Source organism: Panicum hallii, chromosome 6, assembly GCF_002211085.1.
Source record: "Panicum hallii strain FIL2 chromosome 6, PHallii_v3.1, whole genome shotgun sequence".
Classification (NCBI taxonomy): domain Eukaryota; kingdom Viridiplantae; phylum Streptophyta; class Magnoliopsida; order Poales; family Poaceae; genus Panicum; species Panicum hallii.
This window is the reverse complement of record NC_038047.1, coordinates 232307-254167: the sequence shown is the minus strand read 5'-3', so window position 1 is coordinate 254167 and position 21861 is coordinate 232307. Positions and strand designations below refer to the sequence as shown.

At 48.3% G+C, this 21861-nt stretch overlaps 1 protein-coding gene and 2 pseudogenes across 1 annotated transcript; 2 read left to right on the top strand and 1 right to left on the bottom strand.

Annotated features, from left to right (window-relative positions):
• The first annotated feature begins 2180 nt into the window (after positions 1-2180).
• Positions 2181-3313, top strand: LOC112896793. Its single transcript, XM_025964923.1, has 4 exons — positions 2181-2291; positions 2365-2612; positions 2724-2760; positions 3292-3313. Exons 1-4 carry the CDS (start codon positions 2212-2214, stop codon positions 3311-3313), a joined length of 387 nt encoding a protein of 128 aa, XP_025820708.1. The 5' UTR covers positions 2181-2211.
• Positions 3314-13480: 10167 nt separating this feature from the next.
• On the top strand, positions 13481-16571 carry LOC112896792 (annotated as a pseudogene).
• Positions 16572-17886: 1315 nt separating this feature from the next.
• LOC112897564 lies at positions 17887-21145 on the bottom strand (annotated as a pseudogene).
• Positions 21146-21861: the final 716 nt, after the last annotated feature.

Here is a 21861-nt window from a genome sequence, read left to right as displayed (position 1 = left end):
CGCCAATAAGTACGGACAGTATGACAGTCATGCTCCGTCCCGACGCTACGCCTTGTTACTCCGTCATAATGGATGCGTGTCCACCGTATCGTGATGGTGTTGCACCCTGTCCCCTCGTGAGGAATGGCAGGTGGAATAGTGTTCCCCTGCTGTAGCAGCAAGGGGGACTGTAACTGTCGGTGTTTTACCGGCTGCCCACCGAGGGGTATACCCGAGGTGGTAAGTTTAGGTGAGAAGACGCCGAGATCAGGAACTCGAAGTGCAAGGAACACAAGACTTAGACAGGTTCGGGCCGCGAGGTGCGTAATACCCTACGTCATGTGTGGTGGTTTGTATTGCCTTGGGTGTTGATGTTGTGTTTTGAATGGTCCCTGCCCCCCTTATATATCCAGGAGGTCAGGGTTACACGAATCCTAGCCCAATACTAGCCAAGGAATCATACCCGAGTATAACTCGAGTAGTTTCCTTCTGTACCGACTAGGTTTATCTCTTACTCATACGAGTAGAGAATAACATAAATAAGAGATAAAACAGGCTTTATCTCCTAGTCCTGTTTAAACTACGTTATATACACAGTCCTGTAGCCCCGGGTCTGACAAGCCCCCGAGTTCTTCGTAGCTGAGTACTGCAGGCTTCTCAAGTACTTTCGAAGTAGTCTTCAGCTTCTTTTGAAGCTCCATCTTGAAGTTCTTCTTCAAGTACTTTCTTAGCTGCATCGAAGCTATGAGGTGCTCTTGCTCCAAATTACTTCTTTGGTATGGTGTGTGATTGAAAAATCACACTCCATATGGAGTAGCCTCCGAGCCTTAGGTTGAATTGGAGAATCAGGCTGAGGGTCACATTAGTCTTGAATCTTCTTTACTTACTTTTCAAATAAATTCAAAAAAATAAGTAGTCGATGCCACGTATCCCGCAGCCCCCGAGCTTTGAATCCAAATCTCCCAGGTTTGGAAATAAGGATCCAAAAGTCGTGGCATGCAGTGAAAAAATATGCTCATGGTAAATAACTGGTGTGATGGTACAAATGGTGGAAGTTAGATCCGGAATTCGGAAAACCCCTTTTTTCGGAACAATTAACCCTGAAAAAATGATTAATCGAATATTTTATCTAAACAATCCACCAAATAACACCTCATCTTCCGAATATTCCCTGAAACGACTCTTCAACTTCGAAACAGTAAAACTATATCCGGCCGCTGGTTATTTAACCCCGCGGTAACGCTGAGTAAAATCTGCGCTTCCAATCTGCAATCCACCAAGAGCTTTCCAAATCCCCCAATCAGAGCCGCACTCCGCCTTCACCCCCTTAGAGAACCCCAATCCAACCAAATCTCCCCGCCCCTTTCTCCGCAGCCCTCGAGCAACTCGTAGCGAGCGGATCCAGAAATGGCGCCCAAGAGATCCAACGAGAAGGATGGGAAGAAGAAGGAGTCGCAGCCGCCGTCTGGGGAGTGGACTCACAGTAAGTGCTCCAACAACGATCTCAAAACTTGTTTTCGAGGGTTTGCTCCAATACAAGAGTCTTGTCAACTGGCGCCCCTCTTTTCGTGAACCTTTCCCCATGGAAAATGTAGACGAAATCGTTACATTTTACCGTTTTGCCGAATGGGGTCTGGCCCTCCACTCTTGCTCTTTTTTCCGTGGCCTTCTTTATTTCTACGGGCTTGAGCTCCATCACCTCAACCTGAATTCCATTTGCCATATTGCCATCTTCATCCATTTCTACGAAGCTTTCCTCGGAATCGAACCCCATTGGGATCTTTTCCGCTTCCTATTCCGGATAAAGCCACAGCCCACAGCCAAAAACCTATCTGTTGTAGGGGGCGCCGGCATCCAGCTTAGATAGCAAGCCGGCGATAGGTACCTTTCCTATAAATTCCCCTCCAACATTCCTGGATGGAAGAACCACTGGTTCTACATCGAAAACCATGCCCCCCCAACTTCCTGAAAAATTCGGCAAACCCCCTCTCGTGAGGCCAGAGTGGAATACCGAGCTCTCCAGAGCAGACCTGGACCAAGTCGACGAGTTGCTAGCCATCATAGCAGCTCACAAAGAAATAGGGGTGACCGGAACGTCCATAATATTTTCTTTCTTCAAGCGCCGAATCCAGCCAATCCAACAACGCCATACTTTAGGCTTCGAGTACATAGACACTGAAGATCCCTCTCGGATGTGTGCAGAAGAATTGACTGACGATGCCGCACTGATCCATGTCAGGCGAGTGCTGCTGGACGTGGATGCCGTTCCCTATGTCCTGCAGTTGTTTTCTGCGCAAAATCCTTCGAAACCGGTAAGTATTCGACTACTTTTTGTTTAAAATGAGTTCTGATGTTCTGCCACTGCTAACTGAAAATCTTCTGCAGGGACACACAGAGTTGTACCGGAGCTATCCACCGCAACCCGATATCCCTCGACCGGACCACCTTCTCCCCAGCGCCGCAGCCGAAGCGAAGAGGGCTCAAGCAGTCGAGGCTCTTCCCGGCAGCGAGTCCACTGAAGGCGAGAGCCCCCGGTGGAAAGGGAAGCCGAAGGAGAGGCGAGAAGGAACAACTCCCCCGGACCATCCGTGGAGTTGACCGAAACTCTGCCTTTGGTCCCACAGGGTCGTCGGGTAGTGCGCAAACGGAAAGCGCATGTAGTCGAGTCCTCTAGATATGAAGATGCTGCCTTGTTGAGTTGTCATATATCGGTATTGTTGCACACTAACACTATCCTTTTGCAGTCCATCTGCTTGTCCTCCCGACCCCAAGCGCCAAGAAGTGGGAACGGACCCATCGACTACCGCGACCGGAACGGCTACCATTGCCGTGGCGGGCACCGTGCCACCAGCTGGTGTGACCCCGCCACCAGCAACGAGTACCGTGGTTGAAACACCACGGGCTCTAAGGGTAAAGAAAACTGTCATGAAGAACTCTTCACTGTAAGTATAGATCTTTTCTTGCATAATGAACACTCTATTCTGCTCGACTTGTGTAACAATATAACTAATTCTGCTTCATTAGATCTGCAAGTGACATGAGGCGCAAGCCAAAGCCTGCCGCAGCTACCCTAGCACCCGAGCCACCAGCCCCAGAGGAGCCCGCGCCAAAGGAACCAGCCCCCGAGGCGGACACAACACTGCCTGACCTGCCACCCCCCGAGCCCCAGCAAGCCGAAGCCAGAGCTGGTGGTGAGGAACAAGTCGAGGCCACTAAAGCCACTTTTGCAGATGGCACAAGTAAGTGTCTGACCGCCCACGGCTAGCTGCTTAGACCATAGACATTATGTACTGAATGCATCTTGACTTGCAGGTACCCAACAACCATCTATTGAAGAAGCCGCAGGGACCTCAAGGAGCACTGGCGAGCTACTAATGGCTGGGAGCGGATACTAAAATATCATCACCACAGATCTAGTGGATGATCCGATCCTGACGGAGAACAACATCCGATACTTCAAGAAGATCTCCAAAGAGATGTACAAGTTTACCCTGGAAAGATATGATTACTCTTCTGCCAGTATACATTGTCGAGTTGCTTGTCTTAATCTTCCCCCTTATGCAGGATGTGATCAAGCACTCTCAAAAGAAGACTGAAAAACTGAAAGCGGTCATGAGTGGCAACCAGGAGCTCGCTGCAAAAGAAAAATGCATATCCGAAGAGAAGACAAAGAACATTTATCTTCAGAGAGAGCTCGACAAGCTGAAGCTGGAGCGGACTCGAGAGACGTGGCTCGTCAAGAACGATCTCCGCAATCTCGAGAAGGCCAACTCCAAGCTCCAGGAGCAACTCAAAGAATAGAAGAAGGTAAGCCCTTTCTTCCCTCAAGTACTTTCACTTAACAATTTATCTTGAGTTCTGAAAATATCTTCACCGCAGAGCTTAGAAAAATCTTAACATATAAAGAAGAGATGCTTACTGATGTGAAGAATATGCTGTATCGCTACACAGATGACATCAAGAAACGGCAGAAGGTAATCGCTGACACTGAACAACAGTTTGCCAATTGCCTTCAGCAGATCAAGACGCTAGGCGAGGAGAAGGAGCAGCAGCAAAAGGAGCTGGAGGACCTCAAGGGAGCCGCCCAGAAGCTTGTGGACTTGGTGGACCCACAAGAAGATGGCGAAGCAGGCAGGCGGCCCTTGCTGGAGCGACTTCTCGGAGCGCCGCAGAAGGTCGTCAATTTCCTCACTAAAGCTCCGGTCGCGTGTGTCAGCCACGCTCTTTCCTTTGTAAAATCCTTTTGGCCGGAGGCTCGACTAGAGGCATTTGCACAGGTGTGGCTGCGGAGTGCTTTGAAGAACAATTCAAGGAGTACCTCCAAGAAGCCCAACCTGTAGCAGAACAGATAGTAAAGAGTGTACTGCAGGATTAAGATGTAAAAACAAGTACTCGTTTCCTTGTATGTATTTTTCTTTGATGTCTCCACTTATATGTGCCCTATGACTGAATTTTCATCTAGTGCCAAGGCTAAGTAGTAAACACTACCCCGGGTGCAGTGACCCTGGAAGTAGTCGAAGTAGCTCCGAGTAGGAACTCATCCAACAAATTAGGTATAACCCGAACGAGCAGGTCTAACCAGTTAGGAAAGAACGCGAGAAGGTCTAACCAGTTAGGAAAGAACGCGAGCTTCGTCGCATGACTGCCGTGCTTATGGCAAGAAAATCGAAACTACCCCGAGTGCAACGACTCTTGGCGTAGTCGAAATTGCTCCTCATATGAGCCCGTCCAACAAGTTAGGTATAAACCAATCGAACGAATCGAACTTGTTGGGAAAAATGCAATCATCATCGCAAACGACCATCAAAGGTCATGGCGAAAGTTGATTCTTATAAAGTATGAACGTGGCCGTAGCCTCCATCAAAACTTATAACAAGAAGTCGATCAAACATAAACGTGGCCGTAGCCTCCGTCAAAACTCATGACAAGAAGTCGATTTATATAAAATATGAAAATGGTCGTAGCCTCCGTCTGTTTACCAGAAAAATTTACATTCCGAATTTTGTGATACGTAGCCTCCAAATTGATTCGGAAGAAGAAGGCTGGCTAGGCGTCCGGAGAACAGCTATCCCCGCACGCTTCCTCATGGGTATAACTTGCGCAGGTTCTGAATGTTCCAAGAATTCGGGACATCTTGGCCCTTGGGGTATTGTAGTCGATACGACCCCGGTCTTGTAACCTGCTTGACGATGAACGGACCTTTACACCTTGAGTTGAGCTTGCGTAAGTCGAACTCGTCTTGGATGCGACGTAGGACCAAATCACCTATACTGAACGACCGTTCCCTCACGTTGCGATCGTGATATCGCTGGATTCCCTGCAGGTATCGTGCTGACTGAACGAGAGCGGTGCAGCGAGCCTCTTCGACAGAGTCGAGCTCTAACTGCCTTGTTTCATCCACCTCACCTTCATTGTACATTTCAACCCTTGGGGATTTCCACATGATGTCGGCCGGTTTTGGAGCCGTAGACAAGTAAGAATGGTGTTTGTCCTATGGCTTTGGACGGCTGAGTCCTGAGCCCGAGATGACATGTGGCAACTCGTGTATCCTCTTTCCTCCTTTCTTGTTGTTTTCATCATAGAGTATTTTCTTGAGGCCATCAATTATCATGCCGTTTGCCCTCTCGACTTGATTGTTGGCCCTTGGGTGTGCAACAGAGATATATTTGACCTCGTTGCACGCATTTTCATAGAACGCCCAGAACTGGTTGGCCGTGAAATTTGATCACAGGTCTGTGATGATGGTGTTCAGAAAGCCGAAACGATGCAGGATATCAGAGATGAAATCATCAACTCGATCTGGTGTGAGCTTGGCTATCGGCTTGTACTTGATCCACTTGGTAAACTTGTCGATAGCCACCAATACATGGGTGAAACCGCCTGGCGCCATTGTGACGGGCCCAATCATATCAAGGCTCCAGCAAGCGAACAGCCAGAATGGCGGTATGGTGATGAGACTGTGAGCTGAGACGTGAGATTGCTTGCCAAAGAATTGACAGTTTTGGCATCTCCGCACGAGGTCCTCAGCATCGGACACTGCGGTGGGCCACTAGAAACCAGCTCTGTATGCTTTCCCCACCAGCGTTCTTGAAGCTGCATGGTTGCCGCAAACACCCTCATGTATATCCCGCAGTATGTCGTAGCCATCTTCTCTCGTGATACACTTCATGAGCACCCCTGATCGTGCGCCACGCCGGTAGAGCTTACTGTTGACTAGGATGAAACCTTTGCTTTTGCGCATGACACGAGCTGCCTCTGTGCTTCTTGCGTCCATACCCGCGAGCAGTCTTTGATCCCAGATGAAGTTGATATAAGCCTCTCTCCAGTCCTCTCCAAGCGTCATAACCTCCCGATCAGGCTGATGAAGGCCAGCATCAGTGGTTACCTGAGGTGAGAACTTGATGGATGGCTGTTTCAGCTCCTGGATGAAGACGCCTGCTGGAACCTGTGCACGGATGGATCCTAGCTTGGACAGTATATCTGTGCCAACATTATGCTCCCGTACCACATGATGAACCTCCAGGCAGGAAAATTTATTTTTCAGCTTGCGCACTTCTTGTACATAAGCATGCATTGTCTCCTTGTTGCAGTCCTACTCTTTGTTGACTTGCTGAACGACAAGAAGTGAATCGCCATATATAAGTAGTCGCTTGATGCCTAGTGATATCGCCAAACGTAGCCCGTGAAGCAATGCCTCATACTCGGGTTCATTATTGGATACCTCCCAAAGGATCTAGAGGACATACTTCAGTTGTTCGCCTCTTGGAGAAATAAATAGTACTCCAGCACCGCCGCCATCAATCTTAAGAGACCCATCAAAGTACATGGTCCAGTGCTCTGGCTTGTCGACTGGAGTTGGAATTTGATTCTCTCTCCACTCAGCTATAAAATCGACAAGAGCTTGAGATTTGATTGCAGTGCGTAGCTTGAAGTCGATAGACAAAGCCCCAGTTCCACTGCCCACTTTGATATGCGCCCCGTGGCATCTTGATTATGGAGAATATCCGCCAACGGAAAGTCCATAATCACAGTGATCTTGTATTCGTCGAAGTAATGGTGCAACTTTCTCGATGTAATTAGAATTGCATATAAGAGTTTCTAAACTGCCAGGTATCGTACCTTGGATTCGGAGAGTACCTCGCTGATGAAGTACACGGGCCTCTGCACTCCAAACGCATGGCCTTCCTCGCTGCGCTCGACTACAATGGCACTGCTGACAACATGAGTTGTCGCCGCAATATAGAGTAGTAGATCTTCTCTCGACAATGGTGTTGTAAGGACCGGACGAGACTGGAGGTGATGTTTCAGGTCTTGCAAGGCTCGCTCGGCCTCCTCCGTCCACTGGAACTTGTCTTGGCTCTTCAGGAGCTTGAAGAAGGGTAGCCCTCTCTCCCCGAGTCGGGAGATGAACCTGTTCAAGGCTACCATACAGCCTGTTAGCTTCTGCACATCTTTGATTGTGGCCGGAGCCCCCATATCAGTGATGGCCAAAACCTTCACAGGGTTGGCTTCAATTCCCCGGTTGCTGATGATGAACCCAAGCAATTTCCCTGATGGTACTCCGAAAATGCATTTAGTTGGGTTGAGCTCGCACCAAAACCTGCGTAGGCTGCTGATCGTCTCTTCCAAGTCAGCAATCAGGCCGTCGGGATTCCTGATCTTGACAACCACGTCATCCACGTAGGCTTCAACGTTCCGATGCAGCTGATCAGCAAAGCATATCTGAATCACGTGCTGATAGGTTGCTCCTGTGTTTTTCAACCCGAAAGATATAGTTCTATAAGCGTACGTCCCAAACGGGGTGATGAACGCGGTTTTGATCTAATTTTCCTCCTTGAGTGCAATCTGGTGATATCCTGAATAACAATCAAGGAAGCAGAGGAGTATACAACCCGCCGTCGAATCGACGACTTGATCAATGTGCGGTAGCCCGAAGTGATCTTTTGGGCAGTGCTTGTTGAGATCGGTGTAATCAACGCATATTCTCCATTCATTATTCTTTTTCCTTACAAGGATGGGATTAGCTACCCACTCTGGATGAATCACTTCTTTAATGAAGCCAGCCGCGAGGAGTTTAGTTATTTCCCATTTAATTGCTTCACGCTTGTCGTGAGCAAATCGTCGAAGGCGTTGCTTTTTGGGCGCAGCCTGTGGGTGTACATTCAGACTATGCTCGATCAGTTCCCTGGGCACTCTGGCATATCCGCTGGTTTTCACGCGAATATGTCTCGGTTGGCCCGGAAGAAACTGACGGGCGCGAGTTCCTATTTCTCATCTAAGCCCGTGCCGATGACGGCGGTCTTGGATGAGTCACCCTCCTGGAGCTGGATCGACTTGAGGGCCATGTCACCAGCTGACTGGATGCTCGACTTGCTGGCCTTTCTCGAAGGAATCTCCAGCCCATCCAGGGAGAGCTGCTGTGCGGCCGCGAATACTTCCCCTGAAGCATCTGGCACGCACGTAATTAAAGCATATTGGATCGCCTCCTGGTTGCAATCATATGACTTCTTCAAGTCATCTCGGAGAGTGAGTACTCCACTTTGTCCTGGCATCTTGAGAAGTAGATAAACATAATGTGGCACTGCCATGAATTTGGCGAGTGCCGGGCGGCCCAGTATGGCATGATAAGAAGATTCGAAGTTAGCAACTTCGCTCGGTACGATAGTTCTCCCTCGTGCCGAAGGTGACTAGAAGAACCACCGTGCCAAGTGGGTGCGCCGCATTACCTGGGACAATGCCGTAGAAAGGAGATTTACTTGAAACCAGCATATTCGTGAAGTCCAGACCCATCTTTCTCAAAGTGTTGGCGAAGATGAGGTTGAGACCACTCCCACCGTCGATCAGCAACTTGGTGAGCCTGACTTCTGCCACCACCGGATCCAGGACCAGGGGGAACTTACCCGGCTCCGAAAAGCTTGTCCACTGATCATCGTGGGAGAACGAGATGGGCACCTCTGACCAGCGGAGTGGCCCGGTGCCGCTGGCTCGACGAACATGATCTCCCAGAGAAGCAGTTTTTGTTCCCGCCTGGAACCGAAGTCTCCATCTCCCTCGAAGAAGACGTTGATGGTCTTTGAAGCATCCTAGAACTTCGTGTTGTGAGCTTGGTCCGCTTGGTCGTCATCTTTGGGTTCTTTGTCCGCTGGCTTCTTGTTCTTCTTGCCACCACTGGGATTGCTGAATGTCCTCCGGAGGTGGTAGCAATCAATTGCCGCATGATTGGCACCTAGATGCCATGGGCATTTCTTCTGCAGGAGCTTCTCTAACTCTTCCTGCGTCATTGACTTCTTGCCTCGCGAGGGATGATCACAGCCGTGATGAGATCATCTGGCTTGCATTTTTGGGATGGACCTGAATAGTCCCGCTAGCTCTTGTCGTTGTGGTTGTCATTTGGACGCCTCAGGTTGCTATCATTGCACCTCGGAAACTGCTCCTGCATCTTCTCTTCCTGCTCGGACCACTTGTGCATCATGTCATGAATCTCTGCAATAGTTTTCGGTCTGTTCCGCCCAAAATCTCTGTAGATGCCTGGGTCGGTGATGCCGTTGTAGAAGCAGTCGATGATGTCTTCCTCCGAGATATTCGCAATGGTAGTGCGAACGTCGAAGAAACGACGTGTATTGGACCGTAGGAGCTCGTTACATTCCTATTTACATTGAGCAAGATTGTGATGAGTACCTGCACGAGAGATCGCCCCTGGAAGTTGTCGATGAAGACCTTCTTGAGACATTCCCAGGAGTCGATCGAGTTGTTGCTGAGGCTCTCCAACCACGTGAGCGGCGCAGGGTCCAAAGTCATCGGGAAGTAGACGACCTTGGTGATGTTGGAGCCCCCTGCGACTTCAATGGCGGTGGAGTAGCAACGTAGCCATTGTTGAGGAGCTTGCTTACCATCATACTTGGTGATGCCGATCGGCTTGAAGCCTTCAGGGTACTTGTAACTACTAAACCGTGCGGAGAAAGATGGAAAATGGTCACTGCGGTCAGTACCTTCTGTCTCAGCTACTTAGCGCTCTTTGCGCCTGGAATCAATTACGGACCGCGCATCGCGTCCTTCATTGATACAGGTCTTCTGGAGGAGGCCGATGATTGGCCTGTCGCGGGTTACCCCCTCGAGGTGGCTGCTGCCTCCCACCAGGGGCCTAGCTTCCACGAGCATTGTCGTTATTGTTGCTGCGCTAAGGTCGGGGACGGCCGCCTGCTGTTCGACTGTAAGCCTGGCTTCGACTTTCGCCCACGCGCTCCTCCCTGAGGGTAGACGCCGGGTTTTGTTGATCAAGCTGAATCCAAGGCCTCTGTGCGTAACGAAGTGCTTGATGCACGTTTGGATCGTTACTGCGCTCGAGTATAGCCGTAACCCTGGCGATGTTGGCCACCGGAGTTCTAAAGCCCCGCTCGCTTACGGCAGCAAATTCGGCGTCAAGCTCGCGATGCATAGATCGTATGCGCTCATTGACCCTCCTTCGGCGGGCTGCGCGGGCTCTGTTCCTGGTCCTCCGTGCCTCACGATCGGCGTCATTCTCATCGCCGGCGTTGGTTGTGGCCTCATCTTCAGATACCGCATCAAATTCAACGATGGGCAAGTTGCCATCATCCTCGTCTTCTTCCGCCATCAGCACCTGGCGTGAGATGAGCTCATTAGAGCCCGCGTCGACTAGCTCGGTCGACTCCTCCGCCACGGTGGCTAACGGCTTGCCCTCCTGAAAAGGCAAAAGCTCGAGATGTGCCACAAGTCGGTCTTCGGTCTTAAGTAGATCAGAAGTTTCATGCCCTTCCAATGCACGAAACGCCCCTCCGGAGTAGAGGTGATCATCAGACCATTGGCACCGAAACAACCCGAAGTCCCCCGACATGTGGTGGCTTCGGGCTTTCTGAGTTGAAGTAGTGTGTCCAAGTCCTCCTCCAATGTGGAGAGGGACTCGGAGATATCAGCCTCCTGGAGATCAGTGGCCAAATTGCGTAGACCGAGTCGTGATCGGCTACGCGAGTCCTCAGATTGGAACGAGTCCAACCCAAGAAAGGTTGTTGCAGCGCTGGATGAAGTCATGCCAGAAGCAGACTCCTCCTCGTTCCTCATAGCGGATCCATGGATGGACAAGTCGTCGAGATCATCAACGAACTTGTCGAGGTCGCTATGAGAACCCGCCGTAGGAGTTTTCAGGTTCATGTCGATGAGGAATTGACGGAAACTGCCCGCACCATCTGCAACACAGACCCATGAGCTAAAAACAAACGTTGTACCCTGAGAAGGTACTGACCTGGTGAACTGGAAACAAGCCATCGAGTTCGCCGATGGATCTTCGATGCGCTCCCCTACCTGGCGCACCAGCTGTTGGTGTTTTACCGGCTGCCCACCGAGGGGTATACCCGAGATGGTAAGTTTAGGTGAGGAGACGCCGAGATCAGGAACTCGAAGGTGCAAGGAACATAAGACTTAGACAGGTTCAGGCCGCGAGGTGCGTAATACGCTACGTCCTGTGTGGTGGTTTGTATTGCCTTGAGTGTTGATGTTGTGTTTTGAATGGGTCCCTGCCCCCATATATATTTGGGAGGTCAGGGTTACACGAATCCTAGCCCAATAGTAGCCAAGGAATCGTACCCGAGTATAACTCGAGTAGTTTTCTTCTGTACCGACTAGCTTTATCTCTTACTCATACGAGTAGAGAATAACATAAATAAGAGATAAAACGGGATTTACTTCTTAGTCCTGTTTAAACTACGTTATGTACATAGTCCCATAGCCCCGGGTCTGACAGTAACCCCCATGGAGGGAGTGGTTGGCCTGTACGGCAAGTTGACCCCAGCGTGCATCGTTATCCGCCACACCTGCTCCCGGAGCCCGCCAGTACGCAGGGTCTGGCTATCCCCGGCCTTGTCGGTTGGGGATAGTGACACCCGTCAAGCGAGCCTGGCCGGGTGACCTAAGTCGGAGCCGTGGTACAGACCCAGTCCCCGATCGTCCCCTAGGTCGGGGATGCGAGCCATGCTTTGGCCGACTACCCCACCGGTTGGGACTGTGCTCCTGGGCAGCCCGGACGAAGTCGCAGCCCGCTGTGCACCCCGGGTCCCTAAACTCTTCAATATATATATATATATATATATATATATATATATATATATATATATATATATATATATATATATATATATATATATATATCAATGTCAAAGATCAATTAGGCGCATCATCGTTCCTTTACGTCATGCATGCATTTCTACGTATCACCGGATGCATCCCTAGGATAATCTTACCACCATCCAATGTTAAAGATTAATTACAAAATAGTGTATAGCTCGGGTACGCATAGCAATTATGCAAACACAAATAGTAATAATAAATTCAAAAATAACAGTATTAGTGAAAAAGGGGGGAGAAAATGCTTATGTACCTGTTTGAAAGACCAACTCGTACCTCAGCGACTGCCACCTTGCGTCAGCGTGGTGGTTACTGAGGTACCGGTTGGTCTTTCCAACCGGTACCTAAGGGTGCCTTAGGCACCAGATAAAATATCCGGTGTATAAAGTCGAGACTTTCAGTCTAGGTTTCCTAGTATCGGAAGAACCGGGACGGTTTTCAACCGGTACTAAGGGCTTATTTTCCAGTAGTGACCATATATATATATATATCATATTCTCGTATTTGTAGAAATTAAGGTTCATCCTATCCCCAATGTTGCACTTATTACAGTGCAACTTCCTTTCATTTTCCCTTGGTCAGGACTCATTATCCTCTAACTTTGTGTTGTTTTTATTAGTACCATGTATGTAACTCTTTACCCTCTGCTTCTTGGTAATACATATAAGTCATCTATCTTCGCATCAAATGGTGCATATATATCACAAGGTTAGGATTGGAAGAGCTACTTTTTGGCGGATCATCGGATCATCAGTTCAAATAACTGTAAAAGTATACTCGCTCCGTCCCAAGATAAGTGTAGTTTTAGAAGTTGGGCACGAGAATTAAGAAGGGGTTAAAAAAGTAGAGTGCACATGAAACGAGGAGGGGTAGAGGAGGAGAGAGATAGAGATAGAGTTGTATTGGAAAACAAGAACTATACTTATTTTGGGATAAATTTTGAATTCTCGAACTACACTTACTTTTGGGACGGAGGGAGTATATATTTACTGGGAGTTATGAGAGAGGATCGGAGTATAATAATTAATATTAGGAGCCTAACAAAGCATCAACCTTCATATGTATTACTTGATGTATGTTATAACCGAAAAGGGAGAATGTTATCCCTGATGTTATGCAGACCGAGAACAACAACGTACGTACGTACGTACCTACGTACCTACCTACCTACATACATACATACATACATACATACATACATACATACATACATACATACATACATACATACATACATACATACATACATACATACATATGTGTGTGTGTGTTAACACTTGCTCCAACTCTAGATCATCTATCTACTTCATGCCACGGTGATATATACACATCATCAAGGCATCTTACCGTGTGTTTGGTTGGGGGAATGAGGGGGAGCGGAGCGGAGCGGTTCCATTTTTGCACCTGTTTGGTTGGAGGACGGTGGAGCGGAGCGGAGCGGAAGCGCTCCCGCGTAGGAATATTCGGTGAAGATTCGGAACGAGCTCGCTCCGTGAAAACGAGAGGACGCGAGCGCTCGCCTCCCACGCGCGCTGGAGTTCCGCTGCCCGTCACCGCCCGCTCGTCTCCCCTCCGCACGCAGGTGAGCGCCAGCCCCCCCGGGCGCCGCCGCCGCCGCTGGAGGCCCCCCCCCCCCCCCCCCGCGCGCGCCCTGGAGGCCCCCGCGCGCCGCCCCTGGAGCCGCGCCTCGGTGGATCCCCCCAATCCCCCCGTCGCGCGCCCGGGCGGGATCTGCCGCGCCGGCCTGGAGCCCCCCCCCCCCCCCCCCCCCCGCTGGAGCCCCTGCAGCGCCCCCCCCCAAGCACCCTGTCTTGGTCTTGGTTGTTGGTCATAGATGTTTCCTGATAGCTCGCTGTATTTGATTCTGATTCAAAGCTTGCATTATGTGTGCACAGTCTTGATCTTTGTCTCTGATTTTGGCAGCTCGCAGGAGAAATTTGGAAGGCCGCGTGCACGCCTCGGAAGGTAGAACGTTATGTCTTACTGAATATATGCTTTGTGTGATTACTTGTTATGCCTTAAAAATTTATTGATTTTATCTTGTTTCTGTATAATTTAGACGGATAAGAAGCAGCAACTTTTCATTTACACAGCTGCAGCGTATACGTTACTTTCGATGATGGCCATGATTATTCAATCTAGAAAAAGAAAACGCCGTGAACCTGTAGAACCAATTACCTATGCTCCAATTGAGGAGAGGGATAGAATGAGAATTGAGTATCTGAATAATAAGATATGGAAGAATGATGTAACTTGTGTCAATATGCTTAGACTTAATAGAGCATCTTTTTCCGATTTTGTAAGCTTTTTAGGGACCAGGGCCTTTTGCAAGACACCATACATTTGTGTGTTGAGCAGCAGGTTGCAATGTTTTTAAACACAGTAGGTCACAATATTCGAAATAGGTTAGTTGGCACCAATTTTGATAGGTCCGGTGAAACTGTTAGTCGGTATTTCAACAAAGTAATGCACGCTATTGGAGAGCTACGAAACGACTTCATTACACCACCGTCGACATCAACTCCAGCTAAAATTGCAGGAAACCCAAGATGGGATCCTTACTTTAAGGTGTGAGGCCTATCTCCCCTTCATTTTAAGGGTGGAGTTCAGATTGTAATTTCTGATATTATTTCCATTCTAATTGTATAATAGGATTGTATTGGAGCAATAGATGGCACACACGTGCGGGCCTCTATTCCTAAACACAAGGAGGCTTCCTTTCATGGTAAAAAGAGTTATCCTACTCAAAATGTCATGGCAGCTGTAGATTTTAATCTTCGATTCACATTTGTGTTGGCCGGTTGGGAGGGGACAGCCCATGACGCTCTAGTCTTACGGGATGCTTTAGAGAGGGAAAATGGTCTTCGTGTTCCACAAGGTAAAATAAAACTTGTGTAGCTCATTATTTTAGTTATGAAATTTAATACCTAGCATAGCTTACATACATATCCCTTGTATACTAGGCAAGTTCTACCTAGTTGATGCTGGATATGGAGCCAAACCTGGATTTCTGCCCCCTTTTCGTGGTGTTCGGTACCACTTGAACGAGTGGGGCAACAATCCTGTGCAAAATGAGAAGGAATTATTCAATCATAGGCACTCATCGTTGAGAGTCACTGTTGAGCGGGCATTTGGTGCGTTGAAGAGGAGATTTAAAATTCTTGATGATGCCACACCATTCTTTCCCTTCTCTACACAAGTAGAAATTGTGGTTGCTTGTTGTATTATTCACAACAGGGTTATACAAGATGGAGGTGATGACTTTATCATTGAAGCGAGTGAGGAATTGGCTACCAGTAATCATCATACATCTTCTCATGGACAAGCAGCAGAGCATGCCTTTATGGTTAACTTTAGGCAGGAACTTGCCAATGCCATGTGGGCAGACTATCATGCAAGCAATATATGATAGTTATGTATTTCTTTTAATGTGCCTTCACTTTTATGGACATGTATCTTTTATTCGTATGAACATGTATCTTTTATTCGTACGAACATGTATCTTTTAATGTGCCTTCACTTGTATGGACATGTACTTTAGCAAACTTGATGCAATATGGACATATGCTTTGGCAAACTATCTTTCTGAATTTAATGTATTTGATGTCATGATTTATAATGTAGGGGATGGACACGGAGGCAAGCGGTGCAAAAGCTGCTAGTGGACTGTGTCAATGGACTCCAACTCAGTCCACATTTGTGCTCACCTTTCTTACTAATATTGTAGCTGATGGCACTAAGACCTCTACCGGCTTCAAGAAAGTTCATCTCAACGCTTGTACTAAGGCTCTCAACGATCATTTTAAACTGACAAGAACAGGTGATCAAGTTAGTAATCGCTTGAAGACATGGAAAAAGAAACACGTTAGGATCAACTATCTTAAGAATTTGAGTGCTGCTCTTTGGGATGAAGATGAATTCATTGTCTCTCTAGATCATGACCACTACAAAGGACATATGGCGGTACGGATTTTCACTTGCCTTTTCTATTTGATATCACTGTATGCTGGATATTGTACTTAATTTGTGTTGCATTCGCTGTTAGGATCCAAAAAATAAAGCTGATGATGAATATTTGAACAAGCCTCTTCCATACTATGGTTTTCTAGCTACAATCTTTGGCAATAGCGTCTCTACCGGTCAGTATGCAAAGAGCTCCAATGACCCAATTGGGACCGATAGAAGTGAAGGTGTGAGCCATGGGGGTGATGCCACTGCAGAAAATGATGGGCTGAACCATGGTATTGATAAAAGTGTCATCAATGATGACATATCTTCATCAGCTAGACCAGCTAAGAGAGCCAAGACTATTGATGATACCGGAGAAAGACCGATGGCTTGGTTGAAGCATTTCAGTGTGGCACCCAGACGCTAGCAAATGCAATAGCGCAAGCAAGCAGTGCTTTACCACATGGTTTGTTCGAAGCCGTGGACAGTCTCCCAGGTTTTGAGCTTCACCACAAGACTCGATACTATCAGTACTTGGTTAGGCATCCCAATGATGCCCATGCTTTTGTGAATCTACCGTCCGATTGGAAGCTATCGTGGTTTTCGAGTTTTGTGGCTGAGAACTTCTAGCTTATGGGTCATTGTTTGTGTCATGGCGGCTGCTGCCCTATGTTTGTTAGTTTAGTTATTTCGGTTGATTTGAACTCATGTATGCGTTATTTCGGTTGAGTTGAACTCATGTATGTGTTATTTCGGATGATTTGAACTCATGTATGTGTAATTTCGGTTGATTTGAACTCATGTATATTTTATTTCGGTTGATTTGAACTCATGTATGTGTTATTTTGATTGATTTGAAATCATGTATGTCATGATTTTTATTATGTTATGTTCAAACTCAGTTAATTATATTGCATATTATGTTACGTTGAAACTCAGTTAATTATATTGTATATTATGTCATGTTGAAACTTAGTTTATATTCCATTTTTTGTGTATGGTGGTAACCTCACCCCCAATAAAGGAGGAGGTAACCTCACTCTCCTGACTCTCCAACCAAACACAGAATGAAACGGTTCTACTCTAGCGCACTCTCCAACCAAACAGAAAATGGAATGGCTCCGTTCTCCTTACCAAACGTAGAATGGAACGGCTCCATCCTCAGAAACTGGAATGGAACCGTTCCATTCAACGCGGCTCCCCAACCAAACGGACCCTTAGAGACTAGGATGAGCTTCTCCTTCCGGCGGAGCGTCAACCCAAACAATTCTGTCATGTCGTCCTGAAGATCCCAGTCGAAATGGTACATAAGATTTGCTAGCATAATCTCGACAGTAGCAACCCCAAAGTTTATCCCAGGGCAAATTCTCCGGCCAGACCCGAACGACAGAAACTGAAAATCTTTCCCCTTCATGTCAACATCCGCTGCACAACCTCCTTCAAGAAACCTCTCCGGCATGAACTCCTCCGGTCTCACTACACCACGGTTGGCTTATGGTAACTTGCGATCAGTTGGTAAAAGCGCTTGCAGCAACTTGCGATCAGTTGCTATAGACTTTTAGCAACCGACGCGGTCCGTCGCTGTAAGTGGGGTTGCTAAAGACTTTAGCAACCGACCACCTCTTTAGCAACCGACCCTCCATAGCTGTTCATATCTTTACCAACTGATTGTACAACCCTTTAGCAACCAACAGTAAGTTATAACGCCTAATATAATCTGAATAAATGGCATACTAATAACAATGTTAATTCAGAGCTATGTTGTCACGGAAGATTCAAAATGTCAACTGAGTAAACAAGCAAGAAATCATCACAAATAACTTGTATCAAATTAATGACTTCATTAAGCAATCCTTCACATGCTCATAAGTTACCATCATCTTTCCAGATCATCCAACTAATTAACAATGTTTGCATGTTTACAAAATCATTCACAAAATACTTCCATGTTATTTACTTGAAACGGTCCTATACAAAGTAGCTTCTATCATCCAATCCTCCAGCACACACTTAACCACTTTCTTCGGCCTCTATCCCTCCCTGGACAGTAAGAGTATACAATGAGTCAGTTATCAAGCTCTCTAAACTGCCAGCGCTTAAGGACATCTTTATTGCAGTATACATGAACATGTATCTACATCAAGTTTGTAACCTTCAGGTATTAACATTACGAATAATTATTTAATAATGGTTACACATATGAATCAAAATATAAACAAGCTTGTATGCATCGAAGTAACCTTCAGCTGTTAATATTACGAACAATCTTCCTCACAATTCAACAGAACTTTAGCCTTTTCAATTTTTCAGACAGATTGCAAGTAATTTGATCTTTCCAGAGAGCATGTATGCATCAAAGTAACTAAAGATTAAATATAAAATACCAAACATGACAAATGCATAGGTTATCCGGAAATGTCGAAACAAACAAAAGAATTAGTATGTCATCTAACTAAGTTATGTTCTTATAATCTTAATCTGGGGAAAACTTAAAGTTTTAGTTTAACTTATACCTGCAGTAGCAAAGGAAGGAACAAATGAAGGGATACAGAGGAAGTATCATAAGATTGCTTCACAGTGAAGTCTTCTTCTATGTTTCTTTTGACCATTTACCCTACCAATAAAAGATGTCTTAAGGTATAATTCTAATCATTAGGTAATATTTTAAGAAATTATGAAAGACCAATAAAGAATATCTTAAGGTATAACTCTAATCATCGTTGTCAAAGATGTCGATCGACAGGAGCCTCTGTGATGCAAATATAAGGCAATCCATAAGAAAATTAAAGGTTAAAATGATGCAGAGACCAATCTATATAGAAAATCAGATTGCTCCATAATCACTTAGATCTTCATAATGATTTATGCATGAATCACTATTTCTGTGCACATGAAGGGAAAAACCATGCATCAGCCTAGGTTCCCGGCATCCTCCGATCCGGTGGGGGCGGGCGGCGGCTGGGGGCAGGGCGGGGGGCGGCGGCGGCGGCCGGGGGTGGGGCGGGGGCGGAGGGCGGGCGGCGGCGGCCCGGGCGGGGGGCGGCGGCCGGGGGTGGGGCAGGGGGCGGCGGCCCGGGGCGGGCGGCGGCCGGGGGCGGGGCAGGGAGCGGCGGCGGCGGCCGGGGGTGGGGGGCGGCGGCGGCCGGGGGTGGGGTGGGGGCCGGCAGCCGGGGGTGGGGCGGGGGGGGCGGAGGGCGGGCGGCGGCGGCGGCGGCTGGGGGCGGAGCGGGGGGCGGCGGTCCGGGGCGGGGGGCGGGCGGCGGCGGCCGAGGGTGGGGCGGGGGCGAGCGGTCGGGTGAGGTGGGGGTGGGATTGCTAGGGTTAGGGTTAGGGTTAGTCTGGTATATATAGGGGTAAGATTAGTGGGTTTTAATGGGCTTTTTATGTGCTTTAGCGGACCTTTGATACATGGGCCGTGCCAGGTCGGCCTGTGGGCTTGAAGTGAGGTCCAAGCACGCCCCACAAATAGGTCACTCTGTCTGTCTAAATCTTTTAGCTACCGACTGCCGGTCTGGATATACAATATTTACCAACCGATCGTATGTTGATATAATTGTATAGTTTTAGCAACTAATCGCCTGATACTAAAACTGCTGTTAGCAACCAACTTTCCGTCCTAATGTTTTAACAACCAACAGCCAGTAGTTAGTATCAGTTACTAAATGTCATCCGTGGTATAGTGTCTCTCCCAATAAACCGGGTCTCTCCCAAGAGACCAAACATTTACGAAGACACGTGTCCCAGAGGGTACCGGGTAGCCGTTGACTTCACAATCCGCGATTGAGAGGTGCGGGACAAGGAGTGGTACCGGTGGGTGCAACCGAAGCGTCTCTTTGACTACGGCCTTGAGGTAGGCCATGTTGCTAAGGTCCTCTTCCATGACGACCATGTCGTTCCCTGCAGGTGCACACCTCCTTACCTCCTTCTGTAGTTGGGTCATGACGTGCTTGTTGATCATGAGCTCAGCCATGGCATAATCCAGCACCAGATGCGCCGTCTCGATGCCCGCTTCAAACATGTCCTGTGCGTACGTTAAAATGTCAAACAATATAAGTAATGACTCTTTTAGTACGATCGTGAACTTAGCTTGTTGATTTTGCTTTTACTTATTATGCATGATGAATTGCATTATCCATGCGTACCACCAGTATGGCCTTGACGCCATCCATAGTGAGACCGTATTCCTCCCGTACAGAGAGCAGAACATGAATGAAGTCTTGATCAGTGATCTCTTCCTGCTGCTCGTGCTGAGACGATGATGCTCGTTTCCTCTCCCGCTGGTGTTCGTCGATGAGCTTGTCGAACAGTTGGTCCCACCTCCGGTGGACCCTTTTGGCCTTGGCGCAGATGAGCTTCCTCAGCAGCTCCAGCTTCGCCAACCTCGGGAAGTAGTCCTCGAGGTTGAAGCCTCACAGGAGGGAGACGTTGATCTCGCTGAGCTCGCCGAAGAGCCTGTTCCGGCCTCCCTCCCTGTGCGACTCGCCGAGCACCGCGCGGCTCACGACGTCGTTAGTGTAGCCGCCCAGGAGCCCCGTCATGTCCACCACCGTGCGTGGAGCCGTCGCCGCCGCGTCACGGATCCTGGCGAGGACGACGCGCACCTCTTCCAGGCGGCCATGGCGGAAGGAGTGCACCTTCTTGGCGCTGAGCATGTGCGTGGTGAGGAGCTTCCTGGCCTGCCGCCACCGCTCGCCGTAAGGCGCGAAGGCGACGTCCGTCAGGCCGTAGAAGATGATGTCGGCGACGGGGGACCACGTCCTGGACGCGAGCACGTGGTCGTGCGTGCGCAGGACGGCCTCGGCGGCGCTCGGCGACGACACCACCAGCGTGGGTGCGGAGCCGAGGTGGAGCAGCAGGAGGCCGTCGCGGCCGTGCCTGGCGGCGGGTGATGAGTAACAGAAGAAGAAACGAGAGGAGGAGCAGAAGCAGCGGTTGTGCGGCGACTGTGCCATGGACGACGAGGAGCTGCTGCTGCTGCTGCAGGTAGCCAAGAAGAGCCATGGCCATGGCCTCTCTGCTCTACTCTACTGTACTTGCTGCTGGGTTACATACGTATCTAAATTATTTGGCTAGGGGCCGGTTTTCAGTGATGGCCCTGCTATAGATGATGGATGGCGGTGTTAATTTATAAGGCGAGAATTAATCCAAGTGAGGGTCAATGCAAACTGATTGATGGCATGTAAGGTCAAGTAACATATGAAAAACATGCACTACCATGTATGGGTGCGATTGGGCGTTACTTGAGCCACAAATTCTGCATCCACCTGCTTCTTAAAAAGGGAGAGGAGGAAGGAGTGCTAACCAATTAAATGATTGTTGAAGTTGTCTACATACAAGAATGTTTGAAAGAATAAAAAGAAATCATAAACTGCGTATACAAATTAAGTTTTGATTGCACCGTTATGTTTTTTTACAAGATTTTCAAAAAAGAACGCACTTTAGTAAGTAGGTTCATGTGACATATTTTGAACAATTTTTTTTATCAAACTGGAATATTTTCTTGTAAAGCCGTATTAAATGTTCCAAATGATTAGGAGAAAAATGATCCAGCTTCAAGAAAAAAAAGGTTCAACAAAAATATAAATATACTTGGAACAATGATATTTTTAGCTGCCGCATCCGTACCCGCCGCCCAGCCCCTCCCCACCCCACCGGCGTGGGCGGGCTAGGTCTCGCCGCCTCCGTCCGCCGCCGTCGTCGCTATCGACTCTCCCGCCTCGGTGCCGGCTCAACCGCCATCTCCCGCCAACCGGCCGGCGGCGCCCCCGCCCGCCTCCTCCGTTGGACCGGCCTGCCACC